This window comes from Curcuma longa, chromosome 11 (assembly GCF_044706935.1).
Source record: "Curcuma longa cultivar G26 ecotype Majalengka, Jawa Barat chromosome 11, ITB_CL_G26_1.1, whole genome shotgun sequence".
Classification (NCBI taxonomy): Eukaryota; Viridiplantae; Streptophyta; class Magnoliopsida; order Zingiberales; family Zingiberaceae; genus Curcuma; species Curcuma longa.
In genome coordinates this window covers 8,587,715-8,605,629 of record NC_133871.1, presented here as the reverse complement: position 1 = coordinate 8,605,629, position 17,915 = coordinate 8,587,715, and the positions used below count along the sequence as shown (strand labels likewise).

Here is a 17,915-nt window from a genome sequence, read left to right as displayed (position 1 = left end):
TCTTGGTTGGGGATTTGGGGAAGTAATGGTAGAGAATGGAATAAAATAAGAGGAATTTTTTTTAAAAAATCTTTTTATTTTATTTTATTCATCTATTTATTTTTTATATCGACTCAACGTGTCTTCTTTATTTGTACTTATAAAATATGTATTTATTTTATTTCTGTCCTATTTAAGAAAAAATTAATAATTTTATATTTTTTATATAACTAAACATAAAATAAGTATTACAACAACAATCAATCCTTTCCCACGGGCTTAGCTTAGATGGTAAATAGATGGTATAATTAGATAATGACTAAGAGGTTGAATTTCAAGGCTGATGAAGTATAAAACTCTGCACCTTGACATAAGAGCATCTGCAATGGTGCAAACGTTATAACACTTAAAAATAATAAAAAAGTAAATGGGGCCCACCTCTATCACATGAACGCGTTCAAACTATTGAACGCGTTCATGTGTTCACTCCTCCACGTCAGTGGAGAGAAAATAAAAAGTCTGCTAAACAGCGTTGGAGCGTAAATTTTTATCTTATTTTTATTATTATTAATCAAATCTCTACCCTCTTAAATGTGTTTTTTTTTTAAATTTTTGTATGCAATCCTAACTATTTCTCTAATATTTTTATTTCTAATTCTATCCATTTTTGTATGCCCATATAATGTGTTCCTGTTGAGATCGCATGTAGACGCGTCACCCGCCATGCAACACCACGATGGACGTCGCGAGGAGGAATAAGATGATGAGCTCTGGGACCTATGAACACCAACACCGTGAGAAAGAAGGTTAGGGGTGTCTCTGGCTCGACAACTTCGATGCCCAAGTCAGTTACTGGAAGGAAGAAGAAGAAAACAACAGATAAAGGAAGTGAGTGATTGTAGTATTGCGTACCTGCATACAATATTAGGAGTTATATAGACGGAAATGATAGAGAATTATATCTGTTTGTCTTTTTGTTAATTAAGAAAAATATATCTACGCATTAGATTTTGTTATTAAGGAGAAAATTATATTGTCAGATGGGATATCTTGTCAGGGTATGGAAAATATCTGGTCATGATCATCCGTGATCATTACGGATGGAATGTTCCCTCACCGTCATAGCTCCGCATCAGGTCTCATATCTGATGGGCGCAGTGATGTGAATGTCTGACGGATTGGATTTAATTGTGACCACATGAGAGATTTGGCGAGCAAAAAAAGATTGGACTGCAGAGATTGTGACCAATGGGTCAAGGCAAGTGGTCGAGGAGATGGAGCGAGTGATCGGATAGGGATTCTGAGTCGAACGTGTCCGATTAAGTCCAGTCAACCGATCAAGTCAATCGTGATAACCGGGTCTTTTTCACCTATGCCACGTGTCCGGATAAATCATCATCTTTTATATAATGTGTCGTGATCTAAGATCGACTTTCGCGGGCCAGATCATAATACCCATAATATAATAATTGATTTTTTTTAAAAAAAATTAAAAGTATTTTATAATCACAAAATTAGTCGACATTTTCTTTCATTTCAATTATTTCACTTGTATTTTATATAATATATTTCTTTTAATCCTAATTTTTTTATCAAAATGATCTTAAATATTTAAAATTTATAATTACAAATAAATCATCCTTTTCTATTTTAATAATTATCTACTATACTTAAATTTATATAAAATTCATATAATCTATTCAGTTTCATCAAGAAATAATGACAGAGAAAAGGAAATATATATACTTTTATTTAAAATATTATTTTCCAACTGAGAATGATCTAATTAAAAATGCTTTATAACAATTTTAACTAAATATGTTATGAATTTAAAATAATTTTGATCAAATATTATAAAAATATTTTTGGAAAATAGAGTGCCATTTTTTTTTAATTTTAATTTTTTATTAAAGCAATCCCCTCCCCTGACACCGCACCCCCCTCTCCTCCTCTCTCTCCCATTCAAATGACCATTTTACCCATTTTTCTGTTTTTTTATTTTATTTTATTCATATATATATATATTTTTAATTTTAATTAATTTTAATTTAGTTTTATTTTTTAATTACTTTTGTTTATTATTTTTTCATTAATACTTATATATATTTTTTAATTTTATTTAATTTTTATTTAGTTTTATTTTTAAATTAATTTTGTTTATTATTTTTTTAAATTTTATTTAGTTTTATTTCTTTAATCAATTTTGTTTATTATTTTTTTATCAAATTTTTTTATTTTATATAATTTTTAACATAAGTCAGAATCTCTCTCATTTTTAAATTACCTTCCTAATTCCAAGGTTGTCAAATTCGCAATTCTAGTGTTGACTCAGTTAGGGGTGCACAAACTCGTATCGTAAACTCGTACGAGTTTACAGATAATCCAAAAAAGAGTTATAAAATGTCAAATAATATATATTTGATCATAACTTCATAAGAACAATCATTATTTCACATATCTAATAAAAAAGCATAAACATAGTTATCAACAACATGTTTTCACATATAAAAAAAGACTAAACATGAAAATTTAACATGAAAAGATATGAAATTTTCAAAATTTATGTTTCATCATCAAGTTACAAAATGACAAATTTAAAATTTCATACAAAAATAGTCCAATAGATACACCAAATAAGTTTCCATTGTCTAAATTTGATAAAAGGAAACATCAAATAAAGATTTCCTTTGTTTATCGAGTTTGACCGAGTTGACTCGCGAGTTTACCGAGTTGACTCATGAGTTTACGAGTTTACAAGGGGGCCCGATTTTAAGCTGATTCAACACGGAATTGAAATAATAGTTCGTAAACTCGTAAACCCGCCGAGTTGACTCGCGATTTTGACAACCTTGCCTAATTCGATACTTAAATTATCCCCATCCAACTCTTAACACATGTCAGAACCTTCTCTCCCTTTAAATCATCATTCCCTCTAACCCTTGACACATAACACATGTTAGAATCTTTCATCCTCTTTAAATTACACATTCTCCAACCATTGACACATGTCAAAACACCCCTCAAAAAAATAAAACTAATAAAAAAAATTGATAAAAAATTGATTAACAAAGAAATAAAATCAATAAAAAAATAAAATTTAAAAAAATAATAGATTGAAAAAATACAAGTATTATGAAAAAAATAATAAATAAAATTTATATAAAATTAATAAAAATATAATAAACAAAATTGATTAAAAAATAAAATTAAATAAAATGTATATAAAATTCTAAAAATAAAGTATTGATAAAAAATAATAAACAAAATTGATTAAAAAATAAAATCAAATAAAAATTGAAAAAATATAGTATTGATGAAAAAAATAATAAATTAAATTAATTAAAAAATAAAATTAAATAAAATTTAAAATATATGAGAGCTATTTTTAAATAAAATTAATTAAAAATAAAATTAAATTTTTATTAAATCTGAAATTTAATTTTCTGAAACTCAAATGTCTAAAGCAAATTTTTATGAGTTATTTAGGTTTATTTATTTAAAAAAAGGGTATTTAGGTTTATTCGGCCTTAGCTCTGCACAGAGAGCGGTATTTAACGAGGGCGGACGATGCTTGAGTCTTCTTCCACATGGCGGCATGGCTCTCCAAAACCCTAAAACCGAAGCGCTCTCTTCCCTATAGCTTCCAAAGTTCGTCGCCGAGGCCTCTTGCTGGTTTATCTTCCTCTGATGCATCTCCACCACCCGCCGCCGCCGCCGCCGCCGCCGAGGCTGCTGCGGCCGCGTCATCTACCTCTCAATCACAAGGTTCGCATTTCCATCTTACTTTTTCTGCACTTACTTCATTGATCTTCTCTTACTTTTCTTCTTTTTTTTCTTTCAAATACTGAACTTTGTTCTCTTTTTCAGAGAAAGAAAGAGGGAAATTGTCCAAAGCGCTGCTCTTCCTCCCCGGCGCAATCACTTTCGGACTTGGGACCTGGCAGCTCTTCAGAAGACAGGAGAAGGTATGCGCTCCTGCCTGTGTCTCTGTTGTAGTTCCCTGCCTTGTCTGCTTAGCTCTAAAAATGACATCTTGATTGGTTCTGTTATGCATCTCATTGTTTCAGATAGAATTGTTGGATTATAGGAGAAAAAGACTGGAGATGGAACCATTAAACTGGAACGAGCTATCTTCTTCGAATTACGATTGGAATACTTTGGAATTTAGGAAGGTCATATGCGAGGGTGATTTTGATGAGAGCAAGTCGGTTTATATAGGTCCACGGTCGAGGAGCATATCAGGAGTAACGGAGAATGGGTATTATGTTATTACTCCATTGGTTCCAAGGAGAACTGAGCCTGGGAGGTAGGTCTTCGTCTGTGTAAATTTGAGGTCTTTAACCCATCGTTAGTCAATCCGAAGCTCTGCTCTTTGTAGTTTAAACTAAATATTTCTTGGCCCTTGATATATGAAAAGAATGTCTGCATAAACTTCACTTCAATGCATTGGTAATTTTTATGTGCTTCCAGGAAAAACTCTGTGCTGTCTCTATTTTAGCAAATTGTGTTTTTATATGATTCTAGTATCACATGTTTAATTGACTATCAGGGAAGAGTATCGAAGTGAACTTCCTTAACTAATGTTCTTTGATGTAAAAATCAGTTGTAAGATAATAACAAAATCAGCAAGTAATGTAGAAATGTTGAAAAATGCAGTAGGAAACACACACAAGGGGATAGTTTTTGCATGTTGTACATACAGTTGAAGCAATTAGCAATGGATGATCTAACAAATAATCTCATAGAATCAATGGCTATATTGTTTCAGTTGATCTTAACGAAAAGGTGACAAGTGAATTCTATGCTTGTAGAATAGCTTAGTCTTTTATCTTCTCAACCTGTTCCTGCTTCTATATAATGCAGATCTAGGAATATGAATGCTGCCATTCAGCTAAACTATTAATCATTTAGGATGCCATGTTTCAGAAAACTCCTTCAGGATGAGATTTGTTCTATTTTGGTCTCTGATTAATTTTACAACGGAAAATGATTACACAATGCAAATTATTATGTTGAATAACTTTCACCACCTAATTTAGTAATCCTAATTAGTGCTTCATTTTAATAGATTGGTTCTTGTATTTGATTCCTCAATGTAATATAACTCAGATTATCTTTTAAGAATTTTTTTTATCGCCTTGCATCTTTAGGTCCTAGTTAACACATAACAGTAGTATTGAGTTAATGTTTGGTCATATTCCATGTAAAATCTTTTAGAAAGCTCCTTCACGATAAGATATGCTCACTTTTCTTATTGTGGGTTGTGTCCCTTATGCATCATTGTAATATCATTCACAATCTAATTACACTTCCCTAGCTTTTCCTTTTGAATAATTATATTTGTACTTGATTCCTGAATTTACTCAAATAATCTTTTAAGGAATTTTTGTCAGCGTGCAGGTTCCAATCCTGGTTAATAGAGGATGGGTTCCTCGTGGTTGGCGACAAAAGTCATTAGGGAATTCTGAGAACCTTAAAACCTCTTCAATTGCAGGAACAGTAGAAGCAAAAGAGAATGAAGGAAGCATATGGTGGAAGTTTTGGTCTAAGAAACCTGAAGTTCTAAAGGTCTTTCCTTGTTACCTTTTGTTTTTTTTCTGCTGTTGATTTTTCTTAGGCAAGGTAAATTTTGAGATACCACAGATTGTTGTATCATGCTTATTTTTACCGAAACCGTGTCCTACAAGTTCATGTTCAGAAAATATCCATACTACTATGAAGAATTGATCTTAATGCCCGATTCATTCTTTTTAGAGCCCTTCACTACCACCCTTAATAACTTAGGTAATTTTGCCATCGAGGTATTAGGTATACTATTTATGGCGGGTACATGGTTACAAATCTTTTCCTTTCCTTGAGCATTATGGCAGACAATGTCACAAGTAAATTCAAACTTCTTTCTTTGGTCTCTCTTTACCCTTTCTACCTTCTACTCTAATAGATTCAATTATTATATTTCTAGAATTTCTAGGTCATATTTGAACATGAATCTATTATTCCAGTAGAACTAATCTCCTACACATGCATATAAATTTCATTTTGTGTTGGCTCAACTAGTTAGTGGTATGTGGACCAGACAATACAAGTCAAGTCATGTACAAGTTGAAGATTTAACTGATTATTTCAACAAAGATACCAAGGTCTTATATGAAACTTATATTTGTGATTCAAAATAATGCTGGATGCCACCAAATAGTCAGATACATTTTTAAAAACTTCAGTATATGCATTTTTTGCAGAGCCTTTAAATTTAAAATTGGAATTGTAGTACAGTTATATGAAGCATGAAGTTTTTATACTTGAAATTACATCACTTACAATCTTTTATTAAGACACAATTAGAATGTCATTTGTACCTACTATATGCATCTACCTTTTTTTTTTTTTAGTTTAGGGTAGGTTATATCGTGCTTGCATTTATCAGAATGATTATTTTGATTATATATATGATCATTAAGAATGAAAAAGAAAGAACAAAGATTACTCATGATGTAGATTATGTATCATATTATTGGCTGAAGTGGACATGTTAGGATATTTGAGAGGCACATGGAGGACAGATAGATCTCAAGGGCAGTTCATATATAAATAATTTGCCCTCTATATTATTCTTTTAATTGATTTCTTATTCCATGAATTTCAACATTTCAAATAGCCAAGCTTGCATCTGTCAATTGTTTTATCCATATCTACCTCAGTTTATTGCACTGGAGATGAAAAGTCCTGCTATGTATCGTAAAATTATGAAAATTTGTTGTGTTTTTTTTTTGTAGTTAGTAATCATACAAGCTATCTAGATCCATGGATTTTTCTGTTGTTTGTTTTTCTTTGCAAATTGTGACAATGAACTTTTAGGTGGAAGAAGACATCCCGCCCCCAACACGAGTTGCGGGTGTAATTCGAGGAAGTGAGGATCCAAGCATATTTGTACCAGCAAATGATCCCAAAAGCGGGCAATGGTTCTACGTTGATATTCCCATGATTGCACGAGCCTGTGCTCTTCCAGAGAATACTCTTTATATCGAAGACATAAATGAAGATTTCAGCGCAACCAATCCTTATCCAGTTCCGAAAGATGTCAACAAATTGATACGCTACTCCGTCATGCCTCAAGATCACTTGAATTATACTTTAACATGGTATGCACTTCTTCTTCCAGTTCATAAGTATATCTTCCAGCCATTTTCTGATACATAATTGATCTTTTGCTTAGCAATGATGATAAGGCAGCAGCTACTTCATATCTGATTTGTCGTTCTCTATGTTTTAGGTACTCCCTCTCGGCTGCTGTTTCTTTCATGGCTTTCCAGCGGATTAAACCGAAGAAATTACGCAGATGATGAATCTTATTTGTTGCTTGTGTTCTATGGATGTTTACCGATATTTTTAGTATTCATTTCAATTAGAAACGATATTTATGGCAGTCAAGAATAGTGCACTAAATAAAAGTATTGACTGTTCATTTACAATTGCAATTTATATGTCAAGGTGGTTTCCATGCTGCAGTTGTACTTGATTGTATGTGATCCTCTAATTTAGAGGGATTTTATTTTGAGGAACAGTTCTGATGGAAGAAATTTTGTTGTCTTGTTTACAAAGAAAAATGAAGAGTAATGTTGATATTAATTGACAATGGGACAATGAATTAGTGTTTGTTTTGATATCGTTTTTTACATATGTATAAAAAATTATTGTTGTTTGGTTTTATATTAGTTTTTGGGAAAGATCATTAATCAGAAACTGTTTTATAATTTTAATTTAAGATCCATTAAATATAATTTTATTAATAAAATTTTATTTTAAATTAAATTAAATTAAAAATATGAATTTGGTAGCTGTACAAAACCACAGGCAGCCTGGAGAAAAGCTTTGAAGGTCTCACCGTCATTTTCTGTCATTTCTTGATGTTCAGAAACTTGAAACTGCTCTCGTTTGCAACCTTTAGGGATCCCAAAAGCTGTGAAACCAGAGAAGCTTATTGACAATGAGGTAGAGAGTAATTCGACTTTTGCGTAAGCCTGTTAGATTTGATACTGACACTGAGTTTTAAAAAAATTAAGGTACTGCAGAATGCAAACAGAATGTCAAATGCTTTTGTTGGCACACAAGAGAAGTGTGTTGGATGCAGCAAGACTGTTTATCCAACTGAAAGGGTTATTTCTCGGACTGTGGAGAACAAAATGCTTATGTATCGCTGAATGATAGAACTGTATACTTCTTGAAGATCAAGGTTAATGGAGTAGCATATCACAAGAGCTGCTTCAAATGCTGCCATGGCGGATGCGTCATCAGCCCTTCTAACTACATTGAAACTCTACTGCAAGCATCACCACACTCAGCTCATTAAAGAGAAGGGCAACCTAAGCCAACTCGAGGCAGATAGAGAGGCAAATTCGAGTGTGGGTGAAGTACCTGATGAGCCTGAGGCAAGTAAAACAGAGGAAACAACTGATGAGCCATAGATGATTCATCCTCACAAGGCCCTAGAATGTTGTCACATTTAAGATGTGTTCAAATGCTCTGTTCATTGTGAACATGTGCTTTTGTATTTAGGATTGATTCTATATGGCTCTTAATTTATTAGATATTGGTCAGATTTGTTGTGTTTTGTAAATTAAATGAACTGGCAATAACAAGTTTTGGCATAGCTATCAAAGATTGATAACAAAGATAATGCAATGGAGTGATGGTAAGGTACCTTGAATGGTCCGCGGAACCATTTAAGAGCTTGGGGTGATCCTGACCCAGACCGAGCCAGCCGGACCGGCTCTTCTCGACCATGGACGATCGCCTCTCGCCCGGTGTGACGTCTTTCTCGGCGTTCCGGCGACGGCTCCCTCGCCTCCGTTGAAGCCCTGCTGCAGCATCCGCACCGAAGGCTCCGGTCGGTTGGAAGGAACACAGGCGTGCTTGGGCTGCGTCAGGCGCCGATTTTGAACTTCTCGTTCCTTGTTCATCGGAATGGGATTCTTAGAAGATGATTCGTCGGATTCGGTAGCCGCGACCTCTGGTTGACCACCAGAAACCCCGGCGAGCTTTGGCTGAGCCGTCGCTCGGCGTCGATTTTGATGCTTTGCTGCCTTCTTCATCGGAATGGGATTCTTCGAAGGTGCCTCCTTAGATTCGGTAGCGGACATCTCCGGTCCACGACCGAGCTTTGGCTGCGTCGGTGCTCTGCGCCGATTTTGATCCTCACCTACCTTCTTCATCGGAATGGGATTCTTCGAAGATGCCCCCTCAGATTCGGTATCCGATCGACCACCAGAAACCCCGGCGAGCTTTCGCTGCGCCGTCGCTCGTCGCCGATTTCGACGCTTTCCTTTCTTCGTAACCGGCTTCGAAGATGCCTCCTCAGATTCGGTAAACATTACCTCCGATGCACCACCAGAAATCCCGGGGAGCTTGGGCTGCGGCCTCGCCTGGCGATTCTGACCCTTGCCCTCCTTCGCCGGGATGGGTTTGTCCCAAGACAATTGGCCAGATTCGAGGACCACCGCCTCCGGTTCGCCACCAGAAACCCCAACGAGCTTGTGCTGCGCCGTTGCCTGGCGATTTCGACCATTGCCTTCCTTCTTCACCGGAATGGAGTTCTCCGAAGACTCCTCCGGTCCGGCGCGCTTCTCTGCATAAGATTTTGCTGTATCCTTACCCTCCCAAGTCCGCTTACCATCTCCCCCCGCAGATTCGCCAATTGCAAGGGCCGGGGCGGAATCATCAGCGGTCCCCTTCCCCCCAGTCAACTCCGAAATCGACAGCAGCGCCGGCCACGGAACCGCCCGTCTCTGCAATCCACGAGGAGGCCGATCGCCGCTGGATCGGGCCGCTTCTGCTCCCTTGATATTGAAATCGCAATCGCGAAGCTTCTCTTCTTCGTCGATCTGCTCCTTGAGGCGCAGTTCTTGCAGCTGTTTAAGGGTCACGTAGTTCTTCCGCAGAGCAAAAGGCGTGACGGTTGACGGGCAGGCGGCGACAGCAGCAGAGGCGGAGGAGGAGACGGCAGCGGAGCTGGCGCTTGCTCCCGCTGTCGCCATGATCGTTATTCTTTTCTCAGCATCCAGATTTCTTAGCAGTCAAGAAAGACTCCTTTTATAGAACAGTGGAGCCTAGAACTACAAAATGACAGTAATATCCAAAAAAAATTAATTTATTTAAAAATTTCGAAAGTTTTAATTATTTAATTTATCTCAATTCCATGGCTTCTATATAGGTCAGAAATTATTTATCTAAATTTTCAGATATTATTATGAAATAAAACAAAGTAAATTTTTTAGATTTCTTTGTTAGAAAAAAAAAATTATAGACCGGCCTGGTCCGCTCCCGGCCCGTTAATCTCCTCCAGGAAACCCTAAATTGACTGGTGCGGTGCATCAGGGTTTAAATTTCGGCCGGTGAGTAGCTCCGCTTCACGCTCTCTCCGCCGGCGTTGCTTCTGCTCATGGATTATTTCTCGAGTAATCCCTTTCGATGAAGGAAAAAAGGAGGAGGTCAGTTTGAATCGTCTGATTTGCATCTTCTGAGCTGTGAGCTGATATGCATCCGCTTCTTTCTTTCAGATTTTTGATGTGTTGGACTCTGTCTTGGTTTCTTCTCTTCTCATCTCTTCTCTAAGTTGTTTGTTCATCCTCTGGAGGCACTTCAAAGTTGGCCTTTCGCTAATCCTTGATGAACTTTTCTAGTGATTTGTAAACATGATTCTGGATTGCCGACTGGTGACTATTGATCTGGAGTTTCATATGTTTTTTTGTTTGCAAACATGGCAAATCTTACTCTTTGAATGCTTTCGTGCTTGGCTCCACTTCTCTTGTTTCCAGATCGAACGTCGAGCTATGATGAAGAATCCCTTCTCTCTCAACAGATGAGGCATTGTCTTTGATTTCAATACTTCTTCTGAGCTTAAAATGCCAAGGCTTTCATCGTATTTTTTCTTCATTCACTTCTTTGTTTGCGTTGCTTCATTGATGCTTCGTTCATAATAGTTCAAATTACACATTTTTAAACTGGCGACTCTCAACAATAGCATGAATCCCGATTTGGAGGCTTCATTCATAATAAGTTTGTTTGACAAACTATTGGACTTCGATAGAGGCTCAAACCACAAAAATTTCAATTAGCCATATGAAAGGAACTTGAGAATTTGAATCTACAGCCAGGAATCCAACAAACTAAGATATAGAATTTATTCTCCAAATCTATAGTTCTTAGGCTTGTAAAGCCAAATCCTTGCCAAATATGATACCATGGTACCATTAGAGACACAGGTTATGGAGGTCAAGTAATTAAGCCTATCAACCATTCAGCTTCTTCACATGACAGTATAGATTTCCTTCACCAATAAAAAGAGCAATTTGATGAGTTTGAAATGCTAATTGAGTTTTGGTTTGGTGATATCGCCGTTGCCAGTTTCCACTCTAAGGCTGCTTTCTCTCCTATAATGAGCCTTTGCACCCTGATATATTTGATAATTAGACTGCAATTTCATGCCGATGGTAACCACACACAAAAAAAAATACTGGTGATAGAGATTTTAATTTTGGAGAAATTTGTGTTATTATTGATTAGTAATATCATGGAAAAATCACACTAAGCAAAATGAATATCAAAGTAAACCTAATTTACTTCTACTAATAACTTGCACAATTTGAATTGTCTAGAAACCTATAATGAATTTTATTTTATTTGAATTAATTTTGATGCATTCTATAGATGTTCTAAATAGAATGTAATTTAGTTATTTACAGATATACCTATATATAATATAAGCTTAAAAGCATTTAAAGAGTTATTTATTTTGAGATACTAAGCATTTGAAACTCATCCTTTTGAGTATTGCTTGAAGACATGAGTTTCTAATTCATTAATTTGTAATAAGAGCATAATATCATCATATTTATTTTAAATTTATTGTCTATAATTGTCCACCCACCATTCAATACTTTATAAAAAAATTGCCAACATTCTCTAGCCGTTCTTTTGATTTTTTTTATTACCTTTGCCCTAGGGTAAGGATTGGAGTTGGACTGGCTCCATAAAATATTCAGAAGGATAATAATAGGACCAGGTTTGTATACGAATTAGAGAGCAAATTTGTCTATTTTCGAGATTAAAACATTTAGATTATCAACAAGAGAGATGGAGTTGGGCTTACCATTACCAATACTAGGGGAGGCCACAGAAGGTGCATGTGAGACTGGATAGTGGCATTGAAAATGAGGTGTTCACACTCCACATTCCATTTTTGATTTATTATATATTTCATCTAATACTGAACCTATCAGGATTCAGGATGCAGCAGTGCAAAGGAACTAGAGATCAGCAGTACATTACCTGAAAAATTGTCCCCAACTTCTTCAATGCTGTGGCTTGTAACTTCAGTACATCCTTAGAAACTGTATTGTCCCTCAGAACCTGGATTCAATCAAGCATTTAATTACTCTTAAAAAATCTGAAGCACGTTCTGGCACTTCCAGTTATTATCGTATAAACACTAGTTCAACGTAGGAATTTATAATATCTGGTGCATGACTTATATGAATACAGTACTTACTGCCTGACAGACGTGTGAGAGAGTGGATTCTATGTCAAGCACATTAATTTTCCACAGCGAGCTAAGCATGGCGTCTTTTTTCTCTTCCATGGTCCTCACCAGATCCTCAGCATCCTGTGCTTCTTTTTTTGCCCTTTCCTGAAGCTGGATCAATGCAATTGCCCCTACAGTGAGAAACAACAACAATAAAATCTCAAAGCTCATGGGAAAAAAATGAATATGTATATATATATTAGGAAATCATACAAGTACCTGATGCTGCATTAACTTGTGATTTCACATTGTGACCCTTATTTCTTACCCATTCAGCTACAAATGGCATGCCCATGTATCCTTTGCTCTTTGCAATTTCCCTAGCAGCTTGTCTAGCATATATGTATCCGATAGTATGCAGCATAGCCTCCCCAAAAGCTAAAATCAGCCATTTCAGTTTATCAGGTGGCAATTTGATAAAGAAAAGGCTAGTCAATATCGATAACATTGGTGATCAAACTATTGTTCGATGCAAACGTCCATACTTTGTTTGTTCCTAAGCACTAATGGTGTGGAATTAGGTTACTGTGAAACAGTTAATATCAACTACTAACTGTAGGTTGGTATTAAGCACTTCTTCTGAATTGCATATCTTACAAAAAAGAAATACAAAAAGAGAAGAAATAATGAGGCACCAGCTTGAGATAGACGACGTGCTTCAGAGTTTGCCCAATTGACAAATTCATTTTCTTGACCTGACACATAGAGATGAAGATGATCTTTCAGAGTTTGGATTAGTTTCTGTTCTCTTTCTTTTTGTAGTTCCTGCAGTTTGAGATACAGAAATTATCACAGGATAGATATGCACAAAGCTCCTTATTAAGTAAAAAATAGCCTTCTATGTTATTATATCTCAAACATTAGAGAATTGATACAAATTCTGTAGTACAAAGGAAGTGCATTCATGAGACATTGAGTCTGAATGATTAGGCAGTTGCAACTGAATATGACAGACCGCCAAATCATAACCCTATTTCTTTCCGGTTCTAAAGCAACATTACCTATGATTTCAGAACATCAATTCTCTACGGCCAATGCAGAAAATGCAAGATCTGAGTGGTAGCAAAACTTGACTGAACATATACCATACAAGTAACAGCATAAAAAGTCTCACATGAGCTGAGTGCACAGTAGAGTGGCAACAATACTTGATTCTACGAGAGTTCGAGTTCTCTAACTGGGTGATTAAGGGATTACCCGAAGACTAACAATACCTTAATTTTCTCTTGCACTCTTTGTCTTCGGTTGTCTGAAGTTTGTGATTCTTCTTCTGCTTCTACTGAAGCAATGGTTGCTAAAGCCAGTTGTCCAATATAATCTTCAAAGAAATCACTTCCAAACATCATTCCGAAGACAGTAGCAGGATCCACCAAGGAATCTCTAACATATTAAATTCACTAGCATATTAGTAACTGGGAGAAAAAAACGTTAGTAGTATAAGTGAAAATGCCGGAGCTATCTCAGTGAAGATTTATTGTATAAAAAACATTTTTATGAACTTACTGGGAAAAACCTTCCTTTCCATGCTTGTCATACTCTTCGCGTTTCAAAGGATCACTCAAGACTTGATAAGCCTCTCCGAGTATCTTCAAATAGAATACTATTTTGATAAGACAGTGATGAAATACAGAGAATTATGAATCTTAAATATATTAGTTTAGTTATATCCCTTTCCATTTGCAAATAAATTGTGGGATGCAAATTGCAAGGCATATGCTCACAGATCAAATGAAACTTATGCAGATTCTGAAAAAAAAAACAATTGTTTTGTACAGACTAAACCAATTAAAGCATATTCATGTAGAAAATTAGGTAATTGTACTATTACTTTAGGAATCATCAATAGGAAGCACCTGGAAGTTGTGAGCAGCTTGTGGATCTCCGGGATTTTTATCAGGGTGCACCAGTCTTGCCTAAAATTCCAAGAGACAACAATAGCAATCTGAAAGATCAAAATCTTTGCAGAGATGCCACAAGTTTAACTAGATGGGACAAACTGATATAAAATACTACGGATCTGGCCAATAAATTTTAGTATCATATAGAAAAATTGTACAGTTGTCAGAAATGATCAATGGCAATAAATAATCAGAATTTTTCAAAAGTTTTTTGAAAGGCCATGCAATGAATGAATTCCAATCATCTAAAGAAATATAATAATAATATAGCATATAATAGAAATTTAAACAATAAATTGGCACATTTCTTCTAAGCAGTTTTCATTTATTCAAAACTTGTATTTAGTTTATCCACTTTCCAGTTCTTCAGGGTTTTTTTTTATGCGCTTCATTTTAGCAATATAAAATTATTGTATCCCTGATACAGAAATCAAATACATAGGATACTAACACATTATTAGGAATCAAACACCATCTGCGAAAAACAAACAATTTTTTTATTACAAAAAAAGTGTATGAGAACACAGAATAAGATCAAACGAGAGAAGATGGAAAATTTTAGTGGTTCACCAAGGTTGCTTGTTTGTGGCTGCAATAAGAGGTCTTATTGGGTCATCAAGAAATAGGCTTATTCTCCTTTTTACAATACAAGGAATCTATACAATATAGAAAATGGATCCAGTTACATAAGCAATGTTAGGTCAAAGTGTAAAAGCTACAGACTCACATAGAACTTAGTTTAAAATTGTATTGAATTAAAGTGTTCGAGTTACAGTGTAACCCCACATACCCACATCACTAGTTCAGCCAATATGTAATAGGTTGGAATTTTATATATAGGTATATTATTCTCTGTTCTATTGAATAATATTCTTCTATTGCTTTCAAATTGGTACTAGAGTCAGATTCCTGTCTTAAAGACCCATGGTTCCCAGGGCATCTTCTCCAAGCACAACATGATTGATATCTCATCAAGCATCTCAAATTCATTTTTTCTATTGTGGGATTCTCTTCTTGTATTGTGCAATAAACTGGATACCAATTGATGAGTATCATAAATAATATTTAATGTCATATTACTACTAATGCCATCACATATTATGTTGGAACCTTGTGTACAGGTTTACTAATCTCTTTTACTGTTCCAAATGAAGTGAAAAAAAGATTCTTGTTCCTTTTTCAATCTTTTACCTCTTATTCAACCACCAAAGCAAACAAGCAATTAGATTCATACTGTGCAGAATTAGAACCATCATTCAAATAGTAAAAGATGATACAAGTAAGTAAATACTAGGAAAATTGTCAGGAAATAAAAAAAACAAGAAAATAACCTAAATGGAAGCAATCCATTACAGCCAGGTACATAACATATTCAAATGTTAGATCAATTATTCAGTGACAGATTGTTTAATATCAGAAGTGCTAATGTTGGTGTTTCTCTTTATCCAGCATAAACATCAGTCTGGATCGACAAAACTTAATGGGACTGGTAAAACCTGACTAATCCAGTAACCATTAAACACAGATAAGTATTCTTCCAGTTCAGGACCAGAACTGAAACATTAGCAGAGTCGTTCCTTATAAGTTGAAGTAAACAAATGAAAATAAGATATCAGATTTGAAATGTGTCAAAGCTAAATCTTAAACCAACCGAAGGATTCAAGCAACCTTGTTTCCAAGTCAAGTGGACCATGGGCCCCAATGCAGATCACATGAGAATCTATGACCTCATCTTATCCTAGAGGAAATTAGAACCCCGTCTGACACCATTAATGGAATGACTAAAGGTTTAAGGAAAGTGATTAGGCATTGGGGTTGTCAATTGATACAAATTAGCAAGTCATAGTTCCAACCTACTGACAACAAAAGTTCTTCAACAAAATCTTCTTAAATTACATGTGAATTATTAAGAATAGAACTTCACCATTCTTACAAGTTTAATAACTTTATGACAGTTTGGATCTACAAAGAATTCAACTAATCGACAACTCATGAATGACTCACTTTTTTATTGTTGCGAACTATTGTACATGTATAGAGGATTTTCATGCTGTTTTGAGGCAGGATTAGACAGCATTGTCTTTTAAACGAATACGTGGAAACGAATCAAAAGAATATCTTTATTTTATCAGAGGAAGCTCCTATTACCTTAATGTAATAGGCCTTCTTGATCTCAGCATCAGACGCATCAACTCTAACGCCCAAGATATCATAGTACTCGGTGGTTTTCACCATGATTCAAATTACACCAAGCTGCAACACGAAGTTCAAATCATTAAATTGTGCAGCCAGTTATTTCGTCACAAATTGTCAGTGGAACGAACCAAACAATCGTACAAATCTACATACAAGTACGCCAAAGAAGAGGCAGCAAATGACATTTCCCATATTACTGTGGTAGGCAGTGAAGAGAAATTTATGCCGTCACAAATTTTCGTTAAAAAGGAAGATTACATAGCATCGCCAACGTAGAACACGGATCAAGGAGATAGATGACGTTATCTCGTATGGGATAATCAGCAAATAACAACAAAATAAACAAGCTAAGTCTAAATTTTCTCAAATGAAGATAGCGAGAGTGAAAAAAAAATTGAAAAGGGAATAGGGAAAAGATTTCACGGAAAAAGAAATCAAAACACTGAAAAAGAACAGTGCCTTCGGTTCTTACCTAAGGGAAAATTCAAAATACGCGAAACAAAAGGGTAGCAACAAGATCCAGGTGGGATTGTCTGAAACCAGAACAAATCGACGGAGTTCGGAAAACGAAGAGGAGATCAGAACATCCGTTTTCGGCACAGATTAAGTAACAAGATAGAACAAACGAACAGAATCGGGAATCGGAAGAGCAAGCACCTGTCGTTGCGGAGGCCACAGATCCAACAATGGCGCAAACTGCACGAAGTGACAGGAATAGCTCGGACTGAGATAACAGTGGCCATGGCCGATATATTCAAAACACAGAAATAAAACGATAAAATAACGCCGGTTAGATCATGCCGGTATAATACCCGTTACAAGGTAAATAATTTGAAATTAGGGGAATTTCATTTCACTGCCCAAAGATTGCATATTTCTCCAAAGGCTCTAAAAATTTGAAAATTGTAAAGGTAACCCCTAATGTTTTCTAATTAGCATTTATTTTATACTTTTAATAATTCTACTATTTTATTTTTAATACTTTATAACTTTTAATGAATTTATTATTATGATTTGAACGTTGCAATTGTCGGGTATTTTATAATTTTTAGTAATTATTTTCACCATTTAAATGAAAATAATGAGATATAAGTTACAATGGGTGCAACTGCTTCCCTTAAGATTTTTTTTTTAAAAATAATGCTATATGTAATATATATTTTTTTAAAAAATTAATATTAATTAAATTTAAAACATATCTTATTTATATTTATTTCCCTTTTTATTTTTTCACAAAATAATCTCAAACTCTCACCGTCCTTCTG

General features: G+C 35.1%; 3 protein-coding genes, 1 long non-coding RNA gene and 1 pseudogene across 7 annotated transcripts; 3 read left to right on the top strand and 2 right to left on the bottom strand.

The window, feature by feature from the left end:
* The first annotated feature begins 3,534 nt into the window (after window positions 1-3,534).
* LOC141840993 (surfeit locus protein 1) lies at window positions 3,535-7,612 on the top strand. Its single transcript, XM_074729109.1, has 6 exons — window positions 3,535-3,744; window positions 3,847-3,944; window positions 4,047-4,285; window positions 5,373-5,547; window positions 6,835-7,118; window positions 7,250-7,612. The coding sequence occupies exons 1-6, from the start codon at window positions 3,567-3,569 to the stop codon at window positions 7,317-7,319; spliced, it is 1,044 nt and encodes a 347-aa protein (XP_074585210.1). The 5' UTR covers window positions 3,535-3,566; the 3' UTR covers window positions 7,320-7,612.
* On the top strand, window positions 7,477-8,441 carry LOC141837058 (LIM domain-containing protein WLIM1-like; annotated as a pseudogene).
* LOC141840768 (uncharacterized) lies at window positions 8,049-10,020 on the bottom strand. Its single transcript, XM_074728831.1, has 2 exons — window positions 8,678-10,020; window positions 8,049-8,400 (listed from the first exon to the last, which is right to left on the bottom strand). Exon 1 carries the CDS (start codon window positions 10,008-10,010, stop codon window positions 8,700-8,702), a length of 1,311 nt encoding a protein of 436 aa, XP_074584932.1. The 5' UTR covers window positions 10,011-10,020; the 3' UTR covers window positions 8,049-8,400; window positions 8,678-8,699.
* A 309-nt stretch (window positions 10,021-10,329) lies between these two features.
* On the top strand, window positions 10,330-12,464 carry LOC141838639 (uncharacterized). Of its 3 annotated transcripts, XR_012602654.1 has the most exons (4): window positions 10,330-10,463; window positions 11,978-12,037; window positions 12,105-12,190; window positions 12,255-12,464. It is a non-coding gene; the product is annotated as an uncharacterized LOC141838639 (long non-coding RNA). The 3 variants fall into 3 exon arrangements; XR_012602653.1 differs by having other exon boundaries at window positions 11,978-12,190; window positions 12,262-12,464; XR_012602652.1 differs by having other exon boundaries at window positions 11,978-12,190.
* On the bottom strand, window positions 11,129-17,379 carry LOC141838638 (chaperone protein dnaJ 10-like). 2 transcript variants are annotated; one of them, XM_074726172.1, is made up of 10 exons: window positions 17,308-17,379; window positions 16,603-16,707; window positions 14,410-14,469; window positions 14,060-14,142; window positions 13,771-13,936; window positions 13,192-13,321; window positions 12,776-12,934; window positions 12,524-12,687; window positions 12,304-12,384; window positions 11,129-11,425 (listed from the first exon to the last, which is right to left on the bottom strand). In XM_074726172.1, exons 2-10 carry the CDS (start codon window positions 16,687-16,689, stop codon window positions 11,342-11,344), a joined length of 1,014 nt encoding a protein of 337 aa, XP_074582273.1. In that variant the 5' UTR covers window positions 16,690-16,707; window positions 17,308-17,379; the 3' UTR covers window positions 11,129-11,341. The 2 variants fall into 2 exon arrangements, with proteins under 2 accessions (XP_074582273.1, XP_074582274.1); XM_074726173.1 differs by lacking the exon at window positions 17,308-17,379 and adding an exon at window positions 17,123-17,193.
* Between the last annotated feature and the right edge of the window lie 536 nt (window positions 17,380-17,915).